The sequence below is a fragment of the Ambystoma mexicanum genome, chromosome 4q (assembly GCF_040938575.1).
Source record: "Ambystoma mexicanum isolate Mex_15411 chromosome 4q, UKY_AmexF1_1, whole genome shotgun sequence".
NCBI classification, from domain to species: domain Eukaryota; kingdom Metazoa; phylum Chordata; class Amphibia; order Caudata; family Ambystomatidae; genus Ambystoma; species Ambystoma mexicanum.
In genome coordinates, this window is record NC_090928.1 from 1,244,700,114 (window position 1) to 1,244,728,012 (window position 27,899).

The window sequence follows — 27,899 nt, forward strand, 5'->3', positions numbered from 1 at the left end:
GTTAATAGTGATTGTGTTTTGAACTTATCTTACCAATTTAGTAGTGCTAGTGTGTTTTACAAGTGTGTGTTAAATAAATAAGTATATACTTTTACACCCAAGCTCTGGTCAGTGTTTGCTTGTGCTACTGTAATTCTGTACCTATTTTTTATGCTCTGTATACTGCCTAACTCTTCTTGAGGGAAGTCTGACTGCTCAGCCACAGCTACCAAGTGAATCTGTGTGGTACAGACTGCTACCAAGTGGGTTTACTGCCAAACACCTGTAGTCTTAAATCTTTTGCAGTGGTCCCTAAGGGAACTGCACAGGTTTCTGCCTAACAGTACTTCCACGTCCCGATCTGACAACCCCAGTCCTTCCTGAGGTTCAGGATCATGGGTTTCCATTTCCAATACAAGGTTTTACCCTTTGGCCTCAATTCGGCCTCCATGGTCTTTGCAAGACTGATGGACGCAGTGACGGCCCTTCTCGGGGCTCAAGGTCACCACGTCTGTCAATACCTAGACTGGGTTGTCAGGGCAAGGTCTACGGTAGGCAGTTCACCACAACGCCTCCGCCCTCATGAATACTCTACACAAGTTAGTATTTTCCATCAATCTCAAGAAGTCACAACTGGAGCCTACGCAGAATTTAACATTCCTGGGCCTCATCTGGGATACGAGCTCTGAGATAATTTTCTCCTCAGAGGACAAGATTGCAGCTATCAAGGGTATCATGGCGGCATGTTTCCTGGCAGTGCCGTACACGAGACTAAAAATGAGGCAATTACAGTTGCACTTTACAGCCTCCTGGAGTCGGCAGAAGGGTTCCCAGGCGGAGCTGATAAGCATCCCATTTCATCTCCACCAGGACCTAGTCTGGTGGAGCACGGATTACAACTTGTGGATAGGCAGGCCCGTCCGGCAACCAGCACCGCAGGTTACCATCACCACAGACTCATCCTAGAGGACTGGGGAGCTACCTTGGTCAGCCACAGTGTCCATGGGGTTTGGTCCCTTCAGGAGCAGGAGACCCACATCAACTGGCTCGAGTTGATGGCCATCTGGCTCGCTCTCAAAGCCTTCCTACCAATGATCAGTGACAAGACGATCCTCATTTAAACGGACAGCTCCACCAGCATGTATTATATCAACAAGCAGCGTGGCACCAGGTCCCTTCCCCTCTGCACTCTAGTAGTCAGCATTTGGGAATGGGCTCTGGTGTACAACGTGCACCTGACAGCAATTCACTTCAAAGGGGAGTCCAACCGAGAGGCATACAGGCTCAGCAGGCTGGGTGCAGACAACTACGAATTGCAGTTGAATGAACAGGTCCTTCAGGGGATCTTTGACAGATGGGGTCATCCTCAGGTGGATCTCTTTGCCACCTGGTCCAACAGGAGGTGCCCCCAGATTGCGTCCTGGCATGGACAGGGCTGGGGCTCTCTGGGCAGCGTGATGCAGATCCAATGGAACAACATGAACGCGTATGCCATCCCTCCCACCCCCCTGGTCCACAGGGTAATTTGCAAGATTCGGAAGGCTTGGCACCTCCGTATCATCCCGATAGCTTCAAGGTGGCCAGCAAGCCATGGTTCTCGTAACTTCTCAACGTGTCGGATCAGGCTCCGGTGCACCTTCCGCTGGGTCCAGTTCACCTACTATCACAGCAGGGAGGCACGGTCATCCACCCGCCCCCCAGGAGTTGGCCCTCGCAGCATGGTTCCTGAACAGGTCACACTAAGACATCAGCATCTGTCACAGACTAACCTAGACATTATACAGGGCGTTAGGAGCGACGCTACCAGTAACCAGTACAAAAGCAAATGGACTAGGTTTGCCACTGGGCTGAATCAGAGGAGGTTGTTCCATTGTCCTGCCTGTTGGACGACGTCCTATCCTTCTCTGCACAACCTTGCACACTCTGGGGTGCAGGTGGACACATGTCGCACATATCTGGCGGCGATCAGAGCTTACCGCAACTCAGAGGAGGAGGTATTGGGTATATACCCACCAATCAAGAAGCCACACACGGTGTAGGACCTCAAAGTGGTCTTGGGCGCACTGGCACATAAACCATTCGATCCTATGTGTCATGACCACAGAATAGGGCTCTGTTTCAGGGTTAAGGAAAGAGATTGGTTATTGCCCTTGGTTTCACGGATACTGTAGTTTCCCATAGAACAAATAGACTTCCTAGTTTCATTAATGGCCGTCTATTTGTGCCTTTCTGAAACTAACCCTGCTGGTCTAGTTGTCCTGGTTGGGCTATATTAGCCCCGCCTTGCTGGAGGCTCGCGCTTCACGTCATAGAGTGCCTTGCAGTGTAACGCTTGCCGCGGTTCCTCTGAAGATTACAGCTGATTCCTGTCAAGATTATTTTCGTAGAAACCTGTCTGTTTTAGTAGTTATCCTTCCTATTTCACAACCCCCCTCCCTGTAATCTTAGTCCTTGCCCCTTCGTTCCACATTTTTTCTCTAGTGGTTATGTTCCATCACTGATGGTTCTTCTCAGAGCACGAGAGAGGTTTTCCGACACACACTAAAGTACCATTTTCTGGGTCATAATTCGACTCGTTATTTACGTATCATATTGTTGCCTGACACAATTGCATGAGTTAAGGGCACCCATGTTTTTTGGGCATTTTGAGTCCGTTTCTGAGGTGAATGACATTGCAGTTTATTGTTGCCTGACAAAATTTGCATAAGTTAAGGGTACGCATGTTTAGCGTGCACCGCTAGTGTTTTCCGCTTAGTTAAAAAGGTCACACGGACACCGCTGCTTGTGTCTGTTGAATTCACAGAGGATTAACCCCTCGCTTCTTATTATGTTAACTTCCCTGACTGTTGTTTGAACAGGTTGTGGTCCCATAGGTAGCGCTCCTATCGACAGTGCTGTGAAAGTTTTCCATTGATCAATGATTATATTATGGATGTTGTTTCACATTGCATTCCACTTGATGTGTTTCCCCACTACGATACACGCACATTAGTGATTTTCCCTTTGGCCTATTATCATAATCCCATTCTCCTCATTGTGGGTTCCATTGATGGCACTAACAATTGTGCAGTGAAGGTTTTCTGGTGGGCATTTATTTTGGAAGTTGTCTTCACATAACATTGCATTTTGATGTGATTTATCCTACAATACACATATGTTCGATATTCCTCATTTGCCATGTATCATTTTTCCAACTCCTTATTGAGAGGTTCTTCCAACTCTTAGGAGTTTATTTCCCCATATTACAAACTTCCTCTCGATTCCAGCATCTTCAGGACTAGCGCCCCTGTATAGAGCAGGATGGAGAGCTTTCAAAATTAAAATCAAAGGTAAGCTCATCATTTGAGAGAGAATAATTCCATTGTTAGTAGTGATATCAGGGAATACATAACTGAGAAAGGTTATATTATTTATTTACCCACAGAATTTATTTTCTACGTCAGACTAGAAGGGTAGAAGATCCCCTGAGCTTCTAGGGCGTCCCGCAGAGTTCAGGTAAGCGTTACACTATGGCATCCAGCGACATCAGGCTGGTCACCATTAAGACAGCCGTCCTGGTGGGCCTTACATGTGCACGCAGGGTCAGCGATGAAATCCAGGCACTGGTGGCTTCAGAGCCCTATACTACTTTTCATAAGGACAAGGTGGTGCTTAGAACTAGCCCTGCATTCTTACCTAAGGTGGTATCCTCGTTTCACCTTAATGAGGAGATAGTGTTACCTACTTTCTTCGCAGACCCTAAGGACGATGCTCAGAGGGTTCTGCACTGTCTAGATGTCAGGCGTGCTCTAAAATTCTACCTGGACAGAAGCAGGAGCTTCCGTAAATCAGATGCTCTCTTTGTCACCGTTAGGGCGGGGGAAGGGAGTTCTAAGCCTAGCTATCAGGCGTCTAAGGCCTCCAAAGCAAGGTGGATGGTTACGTCCATCAAGGAGGCTAACGAGGGGCAGCACAAACCTCTCCCAGGAAATATGCATGCCCATGCTATCAGAGCCATGGCCACAGCGGTTGCTTTCCAAAGGAACGTTCCATGGCAAGTCATCAGCAAGGCGGCTACATGGGCTACGCACTCAGCCTTCTGCAAGCACTACTGCTTGGATGCCAGTTCCAGGGCGGACGCAGCATTTGGTTCAGGCAGTGTTAAGGAACTTGTTTTCCTAGGAGGGGCATCACTCCACCCTGGGGCTACATTCAGTTGTAATCGCCCATACAGTATGGAGGAAAGGGGACGGGGGACGTAGGAGTAAAAGTTACTCACCATAGGGACTAACGTACTCCTAGTCCCCTTTCCTCCATATGTCCCACCATCCTCCCCCTAATAAAACTAGTGTCATTGGGCAATGGTAATATTGTCGATGCGTCAAAGGGGACCGAGTAGTGACGCCGGTGGGCGGAGTCAGGGGAGCGCATGGGGGCCGCCCACCCGTTCACATCTAAATTTAATGGGGAAGATGATTTTTCGGGTGAAAAAGGTTGTCTCCTGTCTCTAGCTAGGGACGCCCCTCTACAGTATGGAGGAATGGGGACTATGGGCTAGGAGTATGTTAGTCACTACAGTGAGTAACTTATAATTTCTGACGGACAATAAGGGACGCATGCACTTACCTCAACAAGAGCGTCTGTGCATGGTTATTGTCCCTGTGCAGGGAGTCCATTTGGCTTTTCTTCTGGGTTCTAGAGAAGGGCATCCGCAGCCCATCTAGATGGGACAGAGAATGGGTTGGCAGACTTCCTGGGCGGACGCAGTCTTCCACAACTGGGAGCTAGGACTGGAGGTCCTTTCAGAGATCTTCGACCTTTGGGGATCTTCTGTCGTTGATCGGTTCGTGATGAACAATAGAAAGTGAAAACATTTCTGTTGGGATTTTCCTCTGACAGGGCATTGGGGTACGTGTTTCTGGTGGAGTGGACTTTCAGACTCCACTGTGTATTCACGCTGATTGCAGTCATCCCCTTAGTTCTCTGGAAGTTGAGAAGATTTTCAGTCTTTCATGGTTCTGATCGCACTGGATTTGGCTGTGGGAGGACATGGTGTTTGGGCCTTCTCAAGATGGCCATCTGACCACTTTGGGGCGTTCATGTGAAGATGGAACTGCTATCCCAGTCGGGGAGTTGGGTGCAGCACCTACACCCCTGTTCTCTGTCTTTGTGTGTGGCTGTTGAGAGGAAGAGGTATGTTTGAGTGCGAGCAGAATTACTAGGTGGTCAAGTTGTTGCTGTCCATCCTGAGCCTGCATCAAAGTGTATATGTGCGTGCAGGTGGAGGAATTTATTTCAAAGGTTGGTGCAGGAGTTGGTGTGTGTATCACTTGTCCTGCCCTACATACTCTATTTTGGAGTTTTTGTGATCACTGACAAAACAGGTGTTGCAGATGGGTACAATCAAGGACTACCTTGCTGCCATTTCTATCTTTAAGCGCCATGCAGAATTCAGAAAAAAGGTTTGTTCGAATGGATTGTGTCCTCCAACGTATTCCACATCTTTGACATGCAAGGTCCACAGTTTTGCACTTCGGAAACTTTTTCAGCAGAGGGCGTCCTGCGTCGATGACATCGAGTCGATGTCCCTCGAAGGCCTCCGTCGAGAGTAACGTCACTGGATGTTATAAATAGGACGCACGGCGTAGCCTCAGTTCTGTTTTTTCTGTGAACGTGTTGCTTTGTGAAACTCGGCGCGCCTCGTGTGTTCATCGTTGAGATGTCTTTTTCTTCGACCCCCTCCGACTCCTCTGTCTGGCTTCAAGACCTGCCGGGACTGCAAGTTGAAAATGGCGATCATCGACCCGCATCGCATTTGATGCTTGGGTGAGTCGCACAACACTGAGGACTGTTCGAAATGCCATTCGCTGACTGCCAAGGCCTTGCGAGAGTGAAAGAGGAAGCTCCAGGTAGGTAGGGGTTCTAAGCCCAGTAAGTCCTGAAAATCCAAGTCCAAGCCCAAAGGGTTGTCCACGGACGACTCGAGGGGCGACTCTCCGTGTCGGGTGGAGGCCCGGGGTTCTCGGTCCCATGGGGGTGCCCGCCCTTCTTCGTCGTCGCAGCATTCGTGGAAGCGCCGTCACCGCTCGCTTTCCCCGTTCTCCTCTGAGGAGAGAGTCGCGAGGAAAGTGGAATGCCTGACGAAGTCCTCGACTGTGGCGGAATGGGCTACCTTTAAGGAGCAAATGTTAGCGATATTTCAATCGCAGGGCACGGGTCCGGTCGTGCCTTCTAACGAAGCCGGCCAGGATCGATCTCATACCGTGGCCCGCACGCCTTTGGGCTCGGGTTCGCGACGCGACTCGTATAGGGAACCTGCGAGGTCCCGTTCGGACAAGGCTTCGGAGAGTCGAAAGAGACGTGCTTTTAGGTCTCGGTCCGCATCCTCGGCGAGATCGCTGCAACCTACTAAGGCTCGATGCCGGCGCCGACTCGGTCAGCGCTGTGTCCGTCCGACTCTGATGTCAACGCTTTGCCATCTTATCAGCCCACGGCGCCATCAGCACCAGTGTCGACGCTGAAGCCTTCGACGCTCACGACATCGAGGTTGTCGACGCTCTCAGGGCCGAAGCTTTCGGGGATTTTTGCCCGAAATTTGCCATTGGAGTACCCCAATGTGGTGGATCTTCCTAGGAAGGCTACGGCGCATTCTGTGAGGCCAGTTTTGGTTCCGGGCCCGGGTTTCAACTCCCTCTGGATGACATTTATGAAGAGGAAGAAAGGTCTGAGTTTGAGGACCCTGGTGAACTTGATGAGGCTCCATTTTTTTCTGGAGACAGTCAGTTGGAGGGGTTGAGGCAGACCCTCCATGATGCCCATGCGTTGGACACTGCTCCGGAAGTGGAATTTGGTAGGCCTGAGCCTGGGGCTCATGCAGAGTCTTCATACAGGAGGCTCATGGCTAGGGACTCAGAGTATCTGGGCTGGTCCAGTCCTACTGAAGACTTTGTGCAGGATGATCTAATGGACATCTTAGATCAAGGTCCGTCCTCTGACCCGGTTTTACCATTTTATCTCACCTTACAGAAAAGGGTGGCAGCTGCTTGGCAGTCCCCGGAATCTCTTCCGGCTGTTAATAAATCTTTGACAAAGAAGTAGCGCCCTTCCGTTAGCGACCCCAGCTATTTATCTACTCACCCCACTACCGAGAGTTTGGTGGTTCAGGCAGCTATGGCCACCTCCAGGCAGGTGGCGTACCCTACCATCCCCCCGGATAGGGACGACGAGCGCTTCACCGGTTGGACCCGGAAGGTATTTTCTGCTGGGAGCATAGCCTTGAAATCAGCCAACTCCACTTGTGCCTTGGCAAGGTTCTCACACACTTTGTGGAACTGTGTTTCTTTAGCGGCTGAGCATATTCCCAAGGGCGAAGAAAGGGATGGGTTCCTTGCTCTCGTGCAAGACGGCAAGGATGCCATGTGCGAATCCCTTCAGTCAGGTTTGGATACGGCCGACAGTGTTAGCCGATCCATGGCTGCGAGCACCGTTCTACGCAGATTTGCGTGGTTGCAGAAGTCTGGTATTGCTCCGGATGTGCAGGCCTGTCTTCTGAACATGCTCTTTGATGGCACACATTTGTTTGGCAGCAAGGCTGACGAGAGCCTTGAGAGGTTGCAGACCTCGAAAGCTGCGGCTAAATCTTTAAGCGCAGCTGTGCATCAACCTCCGCCTTTTCGTCCTAGGGGCCAGCAATGGAGGGGAGGTTCTTTTCGTTACTACTCCTCCTTTGGTAGAACGAGAGGGGCTGCCAATCAAAGGGGACAGCAAAAAAGTACCTGTGGTGGTCTGGGAAATCGTGGTGCCAAAGCCGTTAAAGCAGCTGCCTCTTTGTCTTCAGGCACTGCCGCAGCCGCTTCCAAAAAGTCATGAGGCCATGTCCCATGGTCCGCCGGTTGGGGGCATACTGTCTCACCATCTCGAAGAATGGCGAGCCATTACTTCAGATGCGTGCGTTCTGGATACCATAGCCCACAGCTACTGCCTTCCCTTCCTTCAGTGGCCTCACGAAAATCCACCAGGGAAACTCTTTGAAGCTTCCGGATCCGCTCCTTGCGTGGGAAATCTTAACCCTGTTGGAGAAAGGCACTATAGAACTGGTGCCTGTAGCGGAAAGGAACAAGGGATGGTATTCCCCTTATTTTATCCTAAAGAAAGACTGGGGATTGAGACCCATCATGCGTTGGTTGAACAAACTTCGAAGGAAGGATAAGTTCAAGATGGTTACTCTTTCTCAAGTCCTCCAGGCCCTTCAACTTCAGGATTGGTTGGTGTCTCTGGACCTACAGGATGCTTACTTTCATGTGCCGATTCTTCCAAAGCACAGAAAGTACCTGAGGTTTGCGGCTGGCGACTCGCACTTTCAGTTTCGGGTCCTGCCGTTCGGATTGACCTCCGCCCCGAGGGTCTTCACCAAGCTAATGGTGGTGGTGGCAGCGTCCCTCAGGCAAGGGGGATTCATGTCTACCCCTACCTGGACTGGCTGATCCGGGCACGCTCTCCCGAGCAAGCATTGGATCACCTCGGTCTCACCTGCCGCACTCTTCACAGGCTGGGCTTCTCCCTGAATTTCAGTAAGTCGCATCTGACACCTTCCCAACAGCTCCAGTACATCAGGGCTGTGTTAGACACATCCTTGGGGAAGTGCTCGCCTCCCAAGGTCAGGGCTCATCACATTGTGCAGATGGTGGACACGTTTCAACGGGCCCAGAGTCTCCCGGCTTTTTCGATTTCTTAAGGTTACTCGGCCTCATGGCATTCTGCATTTTTCTGGTGCCAGAGGCCAGGCTGCGGATGAGATCCCTGTAATGGGTTCTCAAGGTGCAGTGGTCACAGTTCTCAGGCAAGATGTGGGATCCCGTTCAGATTCCACTCTCGGTCTCCCAGGATCTTCTCTGGTGGGCCAACGAAGGGAACCTGATCAGGGGGGAACTGTTTTGGCAACCATGGCCGGAGGTGACTGTAGTGACGGATGCTTCCCTCACAGGATAGGGCGCTCATGCCAACGATTTAACAGCCATCAGTCATTGGTCTCCGTCGGTGTCCAAACTCCACATCAATCTGTTAGAGCTGAGGGCCATCAGGCTACCCCTGAAGGCTTGTCTGCCTTCTGTACAGGGAAGAGTGTCCTGATCATGACGGACGCCACAGTGGCCATTTACCTCAAGGGGGGGGGGGTAGGGTCACTCCCGTTGTGCAGAGAGGCAATGCAGCTCTGGTTCTGTGACATCCGGCAGGGAATTTCGATCTCGGCAGTTCATCTGGCTGGAGACGAAAATGCGGTGGCGGACGCTCTGAGCAAGCAGAGCACGATCTCTTACGAGTGGGAGTTGGCTCAGGAAGTCCTTCAGGAGATCTTCGCCGCATTTTCGTCACCGGCTAGACGAACTGCTGAGATCGAAATTCCCTGCCGGGTGGCAAGTGGATCTCTGCGCCACCAGTGTCAACCTGAAGTGCGAGAGATTCTGCTCAAGGGAATTTCCTCCAAGAGGAGCCTTAGGAGATGCGTTTGTGGTGGATTGGTCATTCCCACTGCTATACGTGTTCCCTCCAGTCCCCGTCATTCCTCAAGTGTTGCGGACGTTATGGAGGAAATGTCCATCTGCCCTCCACATCGTCTTCCCTCCCGAGAGGATCTGCTCTTGCGCAATGGAGGTGGGGGTGGGAGGAGGGGTGGGGGTTGGGATTCATAATCAGGGTCTCCATCCAAAACTCTCAACCTTCACGCTTGGTAGCTGAAAGGTTGAGATATAAGGATTGGGACCTCCCGGATGACGTGATGGAGGTGTTGCTTTCGGCCAGGCGGCCTGCAACAAAATCCCTGTACCGTTGGCGTAAGTTCTGCAACTGGTGCAGAGGTCACAATGTGGATCCTTTTCAGTGCTCCATTCCTATGGTTTTGTCTTTCTTACTTTCGTTGGCCCACAGGGGCCTTCAAGTGGGTACCATTAAGGGTTACCTGGCGGCGCTGTCTAACTTTAAGCGCTCGTCTGAAGAATGTTCTTACTTTGATTCCTTTGATTTCTCAGTTTCTTAAAGGACTGACTAATGAATTCCCGTCGTCCCCTTTCCAGGTGCCGGTTTGGGATTTGAATTTGGTTTTGAAATTTCTCATGGGCGCTCCGTTTGAATCATTGCACTCTTGTCCTTTGAGATTACTGTCCTTCAAGACTGTGTTCTTGGTTTCGGTTACTTCCGCTCTCAGAGTGAGTGAATTGCAGGCACTTTCCTCTAAGCCACCCTTTACTGTGTTTCACAAGGACAGGGTTGTACTGAGGGTACAGCCCTCTTTTCTACCTAAGGTAGTATGTGAATATCATTTAAGCCAAAAGGTGGTTCTTTTCTTCTTTCTACCCTCCTCCTCATCCGGGTAAGGAAGAGGAGCGACTCCATCAGTTGGATCCTAGGAGAGCTCTGAGCTTTTACATTTCTAGGATGTCCAGGGTCAGAGTGGACGATCAACTGTTTATAGGATATGCTGGACACCGATTGGGCCAGGCTGTTACCAAACAGACCATGTCCAGGTGGATTATCCTCACCATTACAGTGTGTTACCGATTGGCGGGTAAGGACCCTCCTGAAGGGTTGCAAGCTCAATCCACTAGGGGCGTGGCTACTTCCACAGCCCTCCAGCGGGGGGTTCCTATTAGGAATATTTGTGATGCAGCTACATGGACTTCAATCCACACCTTTGTTAAACATTACTCCCTGGATACAATCCATGGTCAGGATATGGCCTTTGGAAAAGCGGTTCTTTATTCCGCAATCTGATTGGGTACTCTAAATTCTTTTCCCTCCTCCATTTACTGGTACTGCTTTGGGAGTCTGTCAAAGATGTGAAATACGTTGGAGGACACAATCCATTCGAAGTAATAGTTACTTGCCAACTGGTAACGTTCTTTCGACTGGATGTTCCTCCAACGTATTCCACAGCGCCCTCCCAGCCTGCCCCTCTGGATAATTTCCTATGCGATTACAGCTTACGTTTCCGCAAGGATATGTGCATTCAAGCAGGCATGAGACTGGTGCCATACGTTCTGTGGGAAAAAAACTTAAACTGAGGCTATGGGCGCCGTGCGTCCTATTTATAACATCTGGTTATGTCGCCCACGACTGAGGCCTTCAAGGGACATCGACTCGACATCATTGACGCAGGATGCCCTCTGCTGAAAAAGTTTCCGAAGTGCACAGCGGTGGCCATTACATGTCAAAGATGTGGAATACGTTGGAGGAACATCCAGTCGAAAGTACGTTACCAATTGGTAAGTAACTAGTTCTTTTTCACTGTTCTTTGGGTTTTGCCAAATCTTGAAGAGATGGACAATTGTTTCCACAGTTCATGGTCCCATCCTGTGACATTTATCTGGTTCTTACTTAACTTGTGGGTTCCCCCTTTGAGGCTATGCACTAGTGTTATTTTAGGCTACTCACTCTGCAAACGATCTTTTTGGTGGTCATTTTGTTCTTTAGGAGTGTTAGTGAGGTGCAGGCACTTTCCTGTAAACTCACTTTATCTTAATTTCTCTAAGGTGAAAGTCACTGTCCTATTGAGGCCTTCTTTTTTGATGAATGTTATTTTAAAATGTCATGTAAATCAGAAACATCAGTTGGCAGTGTTTTTCCATCCCCCTCACTCTTCGAAGGAGTAGGACAGGTTACATAGGTTACACGTCAAGCGTTTCTGTAAGGCCAGGACAGCTTCTTTCCACATGGATGATTAGCTTTTTGTGTCCTTTTCGCAGGCTTAGATGAGCAAAGCCTTGACAAAGCAAAGGTTTTCCCACTGAATAGTTCTCAGGGCTGAAGGGGTATTCCACCAGAGGAGTGGCTTCTGGGTCCGCCTTACAGAGGGAGAAGGCACTGATAGAAATTTGCCAGGCTGACTTATTTCATCCCTAATACATTCTCCCAGCCCTAATGTCTGGAGGATATTGCATGAACACAAATACTGCGTGGCAGAAAACATGTTTCCTTTTCAAATCTAATTTCCATACATTTCCTCGATAAAATAAAGGGGTGTTGTTTGGGGGTATTATTTAAAGTGGGGGGATGTGAGGAGGGGCTGCTGGGGTTTTCGAGGAAATGTGTGAACATTTAGAAAATTCAGATTGTTTTCGATTGTTTTGAAATTTGCATTAAAAAATACATAGTTATAACATAGATTCGTCTGGAGCTGATGGCTGGCCGAGATGCCTGTTTGGCAACATTTTCTGTTGTGTGATTTTTCTTTCTGGCATCATAGTTCTGTTACTGCTTTGGGAGTCTATCAGGAATAGGAATCTGTGGGAGGATGCAGTACTTTAGAAGGAAACATTACCTTATAATGTTCTTTCTATGGATTCTCCTCCCACAGATATTGCATTGCTATGCCAGCCAGCCCCCCCACCCCCTTTGTTGTTTCAGATTCTCCCTATACAGAGGTCATGGGAGGGAGAGAACTGAGGTAATTGGGCATTTTTTTAGAGGGGCAATACCATGTCCAGGAATGAGGAAGTGGGTAGTCTGAGATGATCGGCACAAAGCCACTCTGCCACTTGGTGAAACTTTCTCAGAACGAACTTGTGCTAGAGGATATATCGGGATGAATATGTGGATGTAAAGTTCATAGAAACAACATTGCACAGTAAGTAATTTTTCCTCCTGGGACTGATAAGGTAATGGGCTTTGTAGCCACAGAGATGGTGGGTGGTTCCAGGTCTCTGAGGTCGGTCTGTCCAAGTCCTCACTCCATTTGTCCCTGGTGTTTGGGGCCTCAAATCTTTCACTCGCCACTGGCTAGTGATAAATGACTCTTGCTGTGTAAGAAGTGATATGTTGTGTGTATCTGGAAAAAAGAGGTGGTGCGACTTTTTGAGCTTCATTGGTAGCTTGCACATTGAAATGTTTACATCTGTGTTCTTTTGGGGGATCAATTCCTGTTTGGCCTGTGCCAAGCATAGTAAAACATAGGGGCATTGCCATGCTTTAATCCAGCAGGCATTGATTTGTTTCTAGAGTGCTGATTGTAGTAGATGTTTGCTTCTCTTGAACAACTTACCAGTGCAGATAAGATTCCCCCCTCAATCTAGCCTATCATTGATTGCTCCACTCAATCCTAATTTCCCCCTCCCACTTTCCATCCCAGCTCCTCTGCTAACCCCTAAAGCCTTAGTTGTGACCTCCATGGGTGCACGCACCCCCTTGGTGCAGAGCTCTGTTGCTTTCCATCTAGGTGGTGCTTTTTAAACCCCATGCATGCATACATTTTCTGGGACCACTCTGTGTCTGCAGCTATTTCCAAAGATTCTGAATCTGTTGGATGAAGTTATGCATCCATCTGAAATGTTCTTAACAATGGTAAATAATGTCTATTATATGTTTCTATACTATTTTAAAGGCATTCACATAGACCATCTGTTGTTCCGCCGAGCACATGTTCTCCCCTGTAAAATGAGCAGCTGCATCCCAGGCTCATTAAACTAAGAGCCTGAAAGTTACAAAAGTTAGGAGGACCTTTTTTTTTTAACCTACCCTTGATACTACATGCTTCCTACATCCCTTTCTTTTCAGTTGCATAACATTTTACTTGTGTTTCTGCAGCGCCCCAGATATGCAAAGTTGAAGGAAGTTCTCCAGCAGCTCCCAGGAATTGTGGATGTTTTCTTGCTGTCATATGATCAGAGGGTTATTAGCACACCCCTTTCACCAGAAGACTACGTTATGAGGAAGTACTGTTTCGCAAGCCTTCTGCAGGGCTACGTTGGGGTAAGATAGAGACAGTGTGTGTCTACACTCGCATGTTCTTGCTTGAGCTACACTAATCCTGATTCACCACATACTGTTGGATGTTCCTTATGGCCATTAGTGCTTTATACATGCCACGAAATAAATAAATGTACAATTCAGTGTGTGGTGGCATTTCTATGCTTGAGGAATCGAGGCAGGAAATTGAAAGTGACTCCTCGCCACATGTAGAAGGTAACTTCTAATTAATTTCCCCTTAAATCTGCCTCTCCATCTCCAAACCTCCACCACACCTTTGAATTGTGGAATACTCACTCCAGGTTCATCCGGATAAGGTTCTGGTTCTCTGTAGGCCAGCGTAGAGGCTCTAACCATCTCCACAATCCAGCCATTTGCATATATTCACGCACTACATACACCCATTGAAAGAAAAGGGGAGATTGTGGAAGACAGTGAGCAGGAAATGTTTACCTCAGTGTTGGGCTGCAGTGAAATGAAAGAGCAAAATCTAAACTGCATGTGATATATGATAGTTTATTTGTATAGCGCCTATACACACGTGTTTCAAAGTGCCTCAAGGCAAGAGAGGGAGCAAGGGAAATACAATGACATTCTAACAAGGCCTTGTGACATTAAGAATGTGAAACTAACCATCGTACTAAGCTTGGCGACATTTCAGATAGTGCAAGAGCTTAGACAAAGATAGGGAGGGGGATGAAGGAGATGAGAACGGACAAGCGACTATCGTACTAGGCCTGATGACATTTCTGGTAGTGTCGGAGATTGACAGGTGGTGCGGGAGGAGGGAGGAGGAGAGGCACAAAACAAGCAACTATCGTACTAGGCCTGACAGCATTTCAGGTAGTGCTGGAGAGGGAGGAACAAATAAGTGCGGGAGGGGGATGAACAAACAAGCTACTATCGTACTCGATCAGACGACATATCTGATAGAGTAAGTGCATAGAATAAAGTAAGGTGAGCGGGGGAGGCAGAGAGGGAAAAAGATAGGGAGAGGAGGAGAAGATTGAGAAGCAGTGAGTGTGGTGAAAGAGAGGAAGAGGCAAAGCGGGCAAAATACAGTCTTTTAGAGCAGAAAAAGCAATTGGAGAGAGCACATCAAGTTGCAGAGGTAAGTACTGAACACAAAATGTTGCGAGAGAACAGCAAGTGCAAGCCGGGGTTCAAGTCGTGGATGGGGCACAGCACGATTCAAGGCCACCATGATTACATGATGCTTATGGAAGTCTAGCATGAAAACGACGAGATTCGAGATGATGACCCAACAAGAGTCACATGAGTTCAAAAAGTTAAATCAAAGCATCAGCAACAAGGCGGTGATGATGTCGCCATAATGTGACAATGCAAACTAACAAAATGGGCAGGGAGGGATTGATTGATGTAGAGGGGGGATAGCATAGGGGGAGGGGACAGCAAGATGAAGGATTCAGCATACAGGCATTACATTCATACAACAGGGCGGGGGTCGTGAAATACAAGAGGCAGGCATACAGGCATCACATGCATACAACAGGGGGGCCCGGAATTCAAGAGGCAGGCATACAGGCATCACATGCATTCAACAGGGGGGCAGCGAAATACAAGAGGCAGGCATACAGCCATCACATGCATACAACAGGAGACTGCAGCGAAATACAAGAGGCAGGCATACAGGCATCACATGCATACAACAGGAGGGGGTAGCGAAATACAAGAGGCAGGCATACAGGCATCAGATGCATACAACAGTAGGGGGTAGCGAAATACAAGAGGTAGGCATACAGGCATACAACAAGGGGGCAACATACCAGAAGCGGGCAGCGTTAAAGTAGCGGACAGGGAGCAGACAGGGGCCTTACATCACAGGCCTTGGAAGCAGGCTGGCACAACTTACTGTGCCACAGAACACCTGTCCTCACCACAGCACCAGAGAAGTTGATGTTGCCATTGCCTGATGATGGTGGGGATGGCCTGTGGGGACAAACGGAGTAAACACATATTGGTGCATACTTATTTGCTGTCTGAGCAGGGGTTCGGGCCCTGGGACCGAACAGGTCCAAACAGGTCCAAACAGGAATTGCCCTTTTTTGTCTGCCCAGGTCCAAACAGGAATTGCCCTGTTCTTCTTCTGCCCAGGTCCAAACAGGAATTGCCCTGTTCTTCTTCTGCCCAGGTCCAAACAGAAATTGCCTTTTTCTTCTTCTGCCCTTCACTTCAGATGCCCGGGCGAGAGACGCCCTTGATCTAAGAGTTAAAAGCAGAAAGGAAGAGGCAGGGCTAAGAAGGTGGGCGGGGCTTAAGCCAGGTGACCTAAATCCACTTGCACCTGTACCCAACTTCAAAGGTAAAGAGGCTGGAGGGCTCCTTAAGTGGGGAAAAAGAGCAGCAAACAGGAAGGCACCAGGTGGGCGAGACTTAGGCCTCCTTAAGTGGGGAAAAAGCAGCAACAAGGAAGGCACCATGTGGGCGGGGCTTAGGCCAAGTGACCTAGATCCACTTGCACCTGCTCCCCATCTGCAAAGGAAAAGATGCTGGAGGGCTCTTTAAGTGGGGAAAAGGAGCGGCAACCAGGAAGGCACCAGGTGGGCGGGGCTTAGGCCAGGTGACCTAGATCCACATGCACCTGCAACCATTCTGCAAAGGAAAAGCTGCTGTAGGGCTGCTTAAGTGGGGAGAAATAGCATCAACCACAAAGGCACCATGTGGGTAGGGTTTAGGCCAGGTGACCTAGATCCACCTGCTCCCCATCTGCAAAGGAAAAGAGGCTGGTGGGCTCCTTAAGTGGCGGAAAAAGAGCGGCAACCAGGAAGGCACCAGGTGGGTGGGGGCTTAGGCCAGGTGACCTAGATCCATTTGCACTTGCTCCCCATCTGGAATGTTATAGCTGTCTCCTGCCAGGAGCATGGGGTTGAGGGTTGGAGATCAGATGAGAGCAGATGCCAGTCTCCTGTTGCTGGTCTGAGCATTAAAGGCGTCAGGAATGCATCCACCATAAAACATGGTGGGAGAGAAGAAGCACAAAAGGGAAGTATGTTTTCTGCAAGCATGCAGCCAGGTTCACATCATGGGAAAAGATAATGAGAACGTTCTAGGCCACATGTTAAAATGGGAAAGTCACCCAAGGCTGTGAGGAGAGAAGGAGTGAATATTGAGCAGTGGAAAGATGCCATTTCGGTATAAATATTGAAGGAATGATAACATGAATAGAATAAAGATTTAAAAAAATGGGGAAAAGTAGACAAAAGGTGTGGGCTAAATAACTGATCAGATGGGGCAATTTATATTGAAAAAAGGCAAAATGTCTGATCTATGGAGGTTGCTGGTTAGGTAGCTGGTCTTATGAGTTTGTAAAGATAGCAGAGGCTGAGGTGGAAGTTGGCTAGCTCTACAAGATTGTTTAATGGTCCTTAGATGCATTGCCAGAGTTAAAGCAAATCAGTGTTGCCTCCGACCCTCTCACGGTCTCATCGCTCCGTATGCAACATCCATGGGATACAGCTTTGCCGTGAGCTCTACCCATCTATATATAAATGTATAGTTCAATGGATTGCTTTCTCCCACAGATTCCTCATCGGAAAGGAATCCCTTCCAGGGCCGGTTGCTTGGATAATGTTTTGACAGAGGGCAAAGTGCGTCTCTACTCGGTCGTCGATCCCTCTTCACTCTACGTGTAGCTAGTAGACTCCGGACGTGACATTGGTCACCATACTTATATTACGTCACTATGCCCTCGTGCCTCAGTTTTCCACAAGCTCAGTGCACTGCTTGTTGGGATCAAATCTCGTCTGAGAATTTCAAAATGTGATAATTAGATTTTCTGAATGAGATTTTCTGGGTGTTAAAACTCAACGATCTTTGCCGTGTAGTCCACTCCTAAGGCGTCTGGATTGAAGAGATGCAACGACTGCAATGCGAAAATGTCAAATCCCTACCCACACAGTATTTGTAAAAAGATGAATCCCAAATTGCTACGGGGGCGGGCTGCGAAGTTCACATTATGATCCCACACACTCTGTCAAAGTCCCCGGCTAGATCGTCCACCAGACACCCGATCATCGGAGCAGGAGACAGAGAGACCCACCCCAGAAAAGGAGGACAGATGCCTGGAGAAGGCGAAGAAGAGATCACACTCTTCTGACAAGAAAATGTGTTGTCATTGACGCAGGCACGAATCTTACTACTCGGAGGAACGGGGTAAGTCTCACCTGAGTTTGGGTACAACGAAGGATGAGTGGGAGGCCGTTAAGGTGCAAGTGCTCCAGAGCTTTAAGTTAGCTGCTGCTGCTGGTACGGTTACAGCCTGGACGCAGCAGGCCTCAGCGGCTCCAGTTATACCCGGTGATCCTGCCGTCGGGGAGACAGTGTCAGGTACAATGCCTTCAGGCTCGATTCCAACAGTCGGTAAACAGGCCATACCGCCAAAGCCATCGGCACCGTTGGGTATGAAGCAGTTGGCGCCAGCATCCAATCGATCATTTGTTGTCGAGTGAGTCTTTCTTTGAGCCATTGCGATCAGTCTTCGATGACGATCGGGATCAAGTGCCTTTCAGCTTCAAGCCCATGGCAGGAGAGTCAAGTGGGTGGGATTTCTTTCATCGACCAGACAGATCTAATCGCCCTTGCTACAAGATGCTAGAGGCCAAAACACCTCCCCAAATCTTTCCACCCAACAGGCCAATCCTTATGGGCATGCCAGCTCCCAATACCAAAGAACGGTCGACAGGGTAGTGGATGCTTTAGGCCTGTGCACCCCAGCGAAGCCCATGTCAGTTTATGAATTGACTGACATCTTGGACAGAGGGCCACCAACAGAAAGGGCACTACCTATTTATGCCATTTCCACCCTATGGCAGAGGCCGTGCCCTACCCCTCCAGTACATTCAGAGCTTACAAAAAAAAATAAGCCTGCAAAGGGGGAATCCTCCTTTCCTTTCCTTTCCTCCCACCCTACAGGGGTTGGTAGTTCAGGTGGCCACTGTCAACACAAGACATCTACGTCTAAATGTCCTACAGATATGGTGTCAAAAAAATACAACACCCTGTCAAAAAAGTATTTACTCCAGCAGCATGGCCCTGAAGACCGTGAATGTTTTGTGTGCATTTGCGAAGTACTCGCGTGGTTTATGGAGAAAGATGGAGCAGGCGGCGGAGCATATACCTGTGGAGCGCATGCAAGAAGGTTTCCTATGCCTGGTGGACAATGGAAAGGAAGTTGCCGGTCAGGCACTGCAATCATCGGGTCTGGACTTTGCAGACTCTGTGGGCAGGGCTATGCATTTGATGGCAGACACCTGTTCGGCCCCAGGGCCGATGAGTCTTTAGAGAAGTTTAAAGACTCCAAACTGGCTACACAGTCTCTGGGCCTGGCTGTGCAGCAGCTGCCCAAATCATCCTTCAGTTTTTCTTACAGAGGAATGGTTTTCAGGTGGTACATCCCATTTGGTAAAAAAGGCACAGCTCTCGCAACCCAGGCAAGGGCAGAGGTGCTTCCCACATTCCAGAAGAAGCAGGAGAGCCTCTAAGGGCCGGCAGACAGCGGCAGCAGCGGCGGGGGCAGCACCCCCCTCAAAGCTGCTTTAAGTATTACTGCCATGTTTCCCCCGTTTGAAGGAGGATTGGCAAGCGTTTGGCCCAATGGCAGGAAATAACATCTGCTGCCTGTGCAGTGCAGCTCGCAAGTGGGGGTACTGTCTACCCTTTTAAAGAGAGGCTACAGACAGACCACCCCCTACTCCCCAGCAGCCGGAACAGTAACTCCAGGAGGAACTGCGAGCCCTGTTGTTGAAGGGTGTCATGGAAGAGGTACTTGCAGAGCGGATCGGGCTTGTAGTCCCGTATTCCCTGGTGCCCAAGAAAGAGGGAGGACTTTGTCCTTTTTTGGACCTCAGGGTCTTCAACAAGTTACTGGGGAAGGACAAATTCAAAATGGTGACGTTATGCGAGATTCTCCAGGCTCTACCGTCACAGGACTGGTTGGTGTTATTGGATCTTAAGGATGCATATTTCTATGTGCCCATCCATCAGAGGCACAGGCGATTCCTGAGACTCCTCAAAGGGGACACCCATTACCAATTCAAGGTGCTCCCCTTTGTGCTAACCTCTGAGCTCAGTGTCTTCACCAAGCTGATGGCAATGGTGGCGGCGCACCTCAGGAGATGCAGTATCCATGTACTCCGCTGCCTGGATGACTGGCTGATCCAGGGTATGTTTTCTTTACATGCATGCTTGCTATCATACCAACTCTTTGACTTCTCACCTTTCTGCCTTATCCTCTCATTAATCCCCTTTACATCAATGTCATCCATTACTCTGTGGGTAGCACAGTGTCGTTCTCTTATGCTTATTACCATTCTCCACCACCCAACCTTGAAACTCTTTGGAGACAAATTGGGGACCATTGTCACAGACCAACACTGACGGCCAACGTTCCCTCCAGAAAATAAATACCTTTGAGAAACCTGCTAACATTCTTTTTTCAGAGTTACCTCTAACCAGAATGCTCTCTGTATATCACCTGACAACAGGTTTTAAATCAAGCTATTTAATATATTTCAAAAAGCTTTTTGCATTCCAAAGAGTTTCACACAAATATTACAATTACAATCTACATGACTGTCTTTTTTTATTTCATAAAAGGCATTACAAAAACAGGCCCAGTGTCTACTAGCCAATGCATTTCAGATGCAAATCCATCTTCAGAGCGAAACACTATTATGATATGGCATTTATAACACGCCTGTACACAAGTGTTTCTAAGCGCGACAAGACAAGGAGGAAGAATCAGAGGGAGAACAAAACAACAATCTTACTAGACCTTGTGTCATTCAGATAACAAACACCCAAAACAAAATGTTACCACATGTGAAAAAACAAACGAAAACAGTTAGCAAGAGGCACAACAACTCAGACAATTCCTTGTGATATATCAATGTGTACATATTGGTGTTACCTTAATTGGTCTGCTGGTATTCATGTGACTATAACAGAAAAGCAGCAATATAGGTACTATGAGTCCTTTGTTCAAAAGTAATGCACAATAGATGGGTTAATATAAAGGAAAAACTGCACCTGAGTCTTCAGAATAACCTATTGAAGGTTAATTGCTGCCTTGCACTTTGACCATGTCCGTGTAGAGAAAAGAGGAAAATCAAAAGACAACCATCTATTAAACCTCCTCTATCTGAGTGTTTAACCATTATCCCTCACCCTGTAAGTATCCATTAGATTAAATCCCACGTGTCGGCTAACCAGTTAACTGCATACAGTAGCAGGAGCACTGTTCCCTACCTCTGCTCTGTTGCCGTTACTACTGCCAGCGTCCCGCGCGGAAAACCACACGGGAATAAGAGAGCATAAAGAAGTAAATAAACTACAGAGTGCCTTTCGAACAGGACAAATCAATCCAAAAACAATAGATTTGTGCAACAAAGAATGATGACAAAAAGGGCACAATAATCCAACACATGAGAAAAATGCAAAACATGTCAGAATGTTGAACAGTCATACAGGATTCTGTGAGTAACCCAAAGATTACAAATAAATGTCAGAGCCAGCTAAAAAAAATGGTCATACTGCCGATGGGCACATAATGGGTTCATTAGACGTGGTACAATATTGCATTGAAATCCACTGAGAGAAAGTAATGTATGATCTACAAATTGTTAATAATCTAGGGAAATGCAGAGAAACATACTTGCCACTCATAGGGTGATGCAAAAGCAAAACAGGTCTGCAGTGCATCTGATCACATAGTAAGAACCCAAGTATTTATAATACAGTAATATCTATAATCACATAATAAGTAGTCAAATAAGAGTACAGTACTCTCTGAATCAAATTATAAGCAGTCACAATAGAGGCCATAGTCATAGTTCTTAGCCCACTTGTGTGTATATGGCATCTTGTCATGGGTATGGTGAATCATGGGAAACATCTGTAATTCACCTCTTCATTAATTCCTCCTGGGACCAGGGAATCCAGTCTTTCGATTCAATAAACCTCTTTGATCAAGTCTCTTTGCCAGATCTTCGTGTGGGTCCCTTTTGGTGATTACCTCCACACCTGAAATCTTATCTGTGAGATATAATGTCTTTTATCTTTCCAATGTCTGGCTACTGCTGAATTTACGTTCTTGGTCCTAATACATGAACGATGCTCGTTCTATCTCAGTTTACACTGTCTTTTAGACTGTCTAACATAGTCGCACTCACAGGGGCGTTTGATAGCATAAATTACATTATTGGTATCAGATGTAGCATAACTGTTTAGCTTGATGATCTCACCAGATCTAGGATGGTTAATAACATTGCCCTTAGTTACAAACCCGCAATTGGTACAGTGTAGACCGGGAAAGGAGCCTCTATGTTTGGTTTGTGCAGATTTCTTAGATGGTCTGGTTTTCACCAATTAGTCCCTCAAGTTTGTGCTTCTTTTGTAAGCAAAGATAGGAGGTTCACGAAATAGATTTTCTACCCGGGTATCACGTGAGAGTTCTGTTTTTTAAATGATGGATTTAATCTGCCCGCTTTGGATAGAGTATTTAGACATATAAACCAAAGGTGGGGGTTCTTTTTCAAACCTGGTCTCAGTGATTAGATCAATTTGATTGATCTTCAACAGTCTTTGCCTCACTGCACCAACCTCCTGGGGTCTGTAGCTTCGGCCAAAAATGTCTCTCCCATTCTCGCAATCTCTTGCTGATAGTCGTTAGGGTCACTAACGATCCTTCTGACAAGTAACATTTGTCTAAAAGTTACATTTCTGATAAGGCTAGGCTAGTGAAATCGTAGCCTATGCAATAAGTTGTTACGATCAGTCTCTTTCTTAAAAATATTGGTCTCATATTTGCCTTCACGTGGTGTAATCATCACATCCAGATAAATTGAATACGTGGGTCTATAGTGTTGAGATATGTGAAAAATCCCTCCAGGTTTTCTAATGTCCTTTTCCATATGCCAAAGATGTCTATGTAGCAAACCCACATAGACAGATAGTTGCGTGATCCAATACATGCTCCCTTTCAAATATGTGGCCATATTCAATAACTGGCCTGCCGCCTGCTCCAAAGGCAATACCGTCTCTCCGTTCTCATCAAGAAGAGAGCCCTTATCCAAGCCCGCATCTCTGCGGCATCTAACAACTCGGCTTAACTCTTTAAAATCTGCAAGGAGCTTGCCAACCCTGCTGCAGTCTCTACCTCTCCTGTCCCCTCCCAGGCCTTCTGCACGGCACTGGCCTCTCACTTCATCTCTAAAACTCAGGACATCCTGTCCTCACTCTCCTCCTATCACTTCCCTCCCTCTCTTCCCTGCTCTTCCTCTGGCCCTTCTGCAGCCACCCCTCCTACCTCCTTCTCTGCCTTTCCCCTTTTTTCTGCTGACGAGGTCTCCAGACAAGTCCGATCTATGAAAGTCTCGTCTAAACAGGTTCACCCCTGTTCCTCCAAAACTATCAAGGACCACATCGACTCCCTGGCTCCCGCCCTGGCTGACTTTTGCAACCACTCCTTCGCCTCTGGAGTCTTCCCATCCCCCCTCAAGCACTCCCTTGTGGACCCTCTTCTTAAGAAACCCTCTTCCGACCCCTCCTGCCCAGCTAACTATCGCCCAATCTCGATCACTCCCTTCCTGGGCAAGCTCCTGGAGAAACTGGCCATCTCCCAGCTTAACCTCCATGCTGAATCTGTTGGTAGCCTTCATGACCATCAGTCTGGCTTCAGAGCTGCCAGAAGCACGGAAACTGCTCTCCTGAACATCCGTGAAGACTTACTCTCCAACCTTGATTCTAACACTCCTTGTGTTCTCATTTTGCTCGATCTCTCGCCTTTGATACTGTCAACCATGCCATCCTGCTCAACCGTCTCCGTGATAACCTGGGTATCACTGGTCAGGTTCTGGCGTGGCTGACTTCTTTCCTTTCCAATCGACCCTCCCAGGTCCAACTTGGGTCCTTCCTCTCTGACGTCTTCTTCTCCACCTGTGGTGTTCCCCAGGGATCTAATCTCTCTCCCTGGCTTTTCAACCAGTACCTGTCACTCCTTGCTCACTGCATCGCCGCCCTCTGCCCCAACTTTCAGTGCTATGCGGACGATACCCAGCTCATTTTCAGGCTACCCTCGGCCTCCTCCTCTCCTTCCCTCATCTCTGACTGTCTGTCTGCTATCCAGGTATGGTGTGCCGCCAATGACCTCTTCCTTAATGCCAGTAAGACTGAGATTCTACTCAGTGGCACACTCACTCCCTCCTTCCCTGCAGCTCTCTGGCCGGCCTCTCTTGGCCCTCTTCCTACTCCTACCTGCAAGGCTAAAAACCTCTGGTCATCTTCGACTCTACACTCTCCTTCTCTCCTCACATATCTGACGTCTCTAAGAAGTCACACTACCAGCTGCACCTCCTCAGAGGTATTCTTCCCTTCCTCTCCTTTCCCCAGAAGCTCACTGTCTCCCGAGCCCTGGTTCTCTCGAAGCTGGACTACTGTAACAGCCTCTATCTTAATCTGCCTGCCTCCACTCTCCGCCCTCAGCAACTCATCCAGAACAGAACTGCGAAACTTGTCCTTGGCCTCAAGCCCAGGAACCGTATCTCTCCAGGACTGAAATCTCTACACTGGCTCCCAGTGCCTGCGAGGATTAAGTTCAAAACCCTTTGCATTGTCCACAAGGCCTTCTGGGGCCAAAATACCTTCAACTCTCTCTCCCTAAATATCTTCCTTCCCGAGCCCTTCGCTCATCCGTCTCCAACTCCCTCAGAGTCAGCCGCTTCTCAAAGCAACAAGCTGGGGGTAGATCTCTCTCCGCTACAGGGGCCTCCCTCTGAAACAGCCTTCCTGCCTCCCTGAAACTTGGAGAACCATCTCCGGTTCCGGAAGCACCTCAAAACCTTCCTCTTTGCCTCTGCCTTCTCTGTCCCTCTCCCCTGCTAAATACTACACTGAAATTGCACTGAATCTGCAACTGGGCCACTCTCACCGACCTCAGTCCTGGGCCCAGCCACTCTCCACCTGCACTGCCTCCCTGGCATCGCATCCCCTGCACTGCGGGACTGTCTCTGTATCCCTACAGCCCCCCCTTCCCAGCACTTGCCTGCACTTACCTTGCACTTGCCACCAGCTGGCCCTATTTATTTATTTATTTTTATTCTACTTACTTGTACTGCACTTCACCCTTCCCTCCCCTTCCCCTTGCACTTTTCCCTTCCCCTACCCCTGCACTTGCACGGTCTGAATGATACCTGGCCTAGTAGGATCGTTGTCCGTCTTCCCCTTGTTCCCCCCGCCTTGAAACACTTGTGTATAGGCGCGTTACAAATTCCATATCATATCATATCATGTGCATAAAACAATGACTATCCCATGAGGGAGTCCTCGTCTCCAACACCTTTTCATAGTTTTTACACTGCTCACATTCCTGGATCCTTAACTCAATACAACTATCCATTCCTGACCACCAGAGGTCCATCCTTATGAGGGCTTTGGGTCTACCAATTCCCATATGCGCCTTATGCCCTAAATCCACCACATTTTCAAACATACCCATTGGGATCAACAACCTCCGATCTCTTCATACCAGACCATCAATCACACACAACTCATCTTGAACTTTCTTGTACTCTTTGAGTTGTTCACTCCACTTTCGATCAACACTACAGGTCCACCTCTCCTGTATCATCCTCTGCACGTCTTGGTACAATCCATCATCCTGACAAGCCTCTAGCCATTCCTTCTCCTGTAAAGACTCCTCCACAATAAAAAGAAAAGTCTGACACCCTCATCCGTCTGGATACTAACCTCATCATCCTACGCAAGTGGGTGTCTAAATAAAGCGTCAGTCACTACATTACCCTTACCAGGGACATGCTCCACAACGAATTCCAAACTTTGCAACCTTGTAATCCATTTTGAAATCCTTCTAGAAACTCCATCTACACCCTTACTGTTAAAAATGGCTACCAAGGTCTTGTGGTCGGTACAAACAGAGAACTACTGTCATACAGATAGACTCTGAATTTTGTTATCACCCACAACACTGCATAACTGAATAGCGTCTTTCTACTTCCTTGAGTGCCCTTGAGGCATATGCTATGCTATGTAGTCCAGCTCCATCCTCTTGCATGAGTACATCTCCTAAACCAAATTTTTATACATCACTGTATATGATCGTGTGTGCATTTTCCTTGAAACCTTGTAGCACCGGTGACCTAATGATGTCATTTTAATCCTCACAAATTCTTCTTCAAACTACATTCCACTCAAATGTTATCCCCTTCCTTGTGAGGTTCCTCATATTTACAGTTTTTCTTGCCAAGCCTTTAACAAACTTAGCGTAATACTCAATCATCCCAAGGAAGGATGATACTTCTGCTTTGAAATGCTATATCCCAAATAATCAACTTGTGACCATCCAAACTTGCACTCCAACGTTAATGTCAAACCAGCACTTTCCATTTTCTTCAAAATTTGCTTTAGTCTACCATCATACTCTGCCCTGTCCTTCTCCCATACCAATATGTCATCTTGGTAGACTTCTACGCCACACACACCACCCGAGATATTGTGCTTAACAAGTTGAAAAACACTGGCAGCTCATATCAGCCCAAACGGCATCCTGACACATTTGAACAAGCCCACTTGCGTAATAAAGGTAAGAATATTGTGAGAAGCAAGATACATTTCAATCTGGTGATAAGCAGATTTGAGGTCCAGCAATGAATATACTTTGCAACCATTCAAATCAGTAATCATTTCATCAATTTCTGGTAGGGGAAATCTTTCTGTAACAATACTTATTTATATGCATAGTGTAGTATTCTAATGCCTAATGCCATGCTATTGTTAGAAGTGCCGCGGCTCCCCGGCTGCGCGTGTGAGAGATTGTTAGAGCGTGAGGGCGTGAAGGGATTCGAGAGAGTGACGGTTGAGAAGGATGTCGAGGGTATGATGCGGTTGCAGTGCGGGGCGCCGGCTTGTATGTTTATTCAATAAAGTGAATCTCAATTACTTACCGTGTCGAGCATACCTCATTTGGCTACGAGGATGCCGGCGTCCTGAGGATCCACGGAGTGAAGAGGAGTTGAGAGCAGACGCTCCGAGCCTAAGCGCTACGCTGCGCAGGTTTGTGCTGGTGTTTCCCCAACAAAGGAAAGGACAAACGAAGAGCGGACGCTCCGAGCTAACGATCACTTAGTGTTGGCGTGTGCTGTTGTTTCCGAGACTGAAAAGGAGAGCGTGTGCTCCGAACCGGCGCACATCGTGTGTTGGTTTGTGCCAAGTCTTTGTTCTGGTCCACGGGTGGACTGGAAAGGAGAGCGTGAGCTCCGAACCAGCGCACATCGTGCGTTGGATGGTGCCGAGTCCAGGAAGTCTCCTCCTCTGGTCCAGGAAGTTTTCCATGAACTGCAAGTAACGCCGTATTACTGGTGGGTTGAAGAAAAGGACCCGCCTTTAGCTCGTAGGTCACATGATCTGCTTAACCTAGAGCCAGGCTTAATGAAGAGTGGACAGTGATTCCCTCATTTTCGTCACAGTACTTGTACTAGTAGTCACAGACTATACATCCTGCACTTAGCAGAGTCAGCAAGAGGATTATAAGGAAGTGGTGTGCAATAAGACATTTCTCAGTATAGCAAACTAAAATAATGCAAGGTATCAGCATCCAACCGCCGGCAAGTTTCCTTCCAACTCCACGCCAACCTGTGGTTTTGTGGTCAGAATGGAAAGAATTTTGGCTGAATTACATTCAAGCCCTAAAACAAGAAGAACTCAGATCCTGCAAAAAGAAGTTACTATTGCTACATGCATTAGGATTAGAAGGACAAAGAAAGTTCAGAGAATTACCAGAGTTGACTATAGATGAAGCCGGCGATGCTGATGAGCATGATAGGGCCATAAGACAATTGGACAAGTATTATGCACCAGAAACAAATGTAGCCATAAATAGATACAAGTTCTATACACGAGTACAGAAAGAACACGAAAGCATTGAAGAATATGTTTCAGCCTTAAGAGTGTCATCACGAACTTGCCAATTTGGCAATGGCATTACCCTGGATGAGTTGATCAGGGATCAAATCATCATTCATTCGAAGGATAGTTTGTTACAAGACAGGCTCTGAATGGTTGGGAATCCATCTTTACCAGAAACTATTGCAATCGCAAAACGTGTGGAACACAGTCAGTTGTGATCGAAGGAAATGAAAAGCAAGAAAGAAGAGGCTGTACAAAGTATGCAA

At 47.9% G+C, this 27,899-nt stretch overlaps 1 protein-coding gene across 2 annotated transcripts in view; it reads left to right on the forward strand.

Moving 5' to 3' along the window:
* LOC138468319 (exportin-5-like) overlaps nucleotides 1-27,899 on the forward strand; it is a 2,047,117-nt gene that overhangs the window by 2,000,909 nt on the left and 18,309 nt on the right. For both annotated transcript variants that reach the window (XM_069608821.1, XM_069608822.1), the window contains exon 34: nucleotides 13,534-13,698. In XM_069608821.1, coding sequence (XP_069464922.1) covers nucleotides 13,534-13,698 — 165 coding nt within the window. The remainder of the gene's footprint in view (nucleotides 1-13,533; nucleotides 13,699-27,899) is intronic.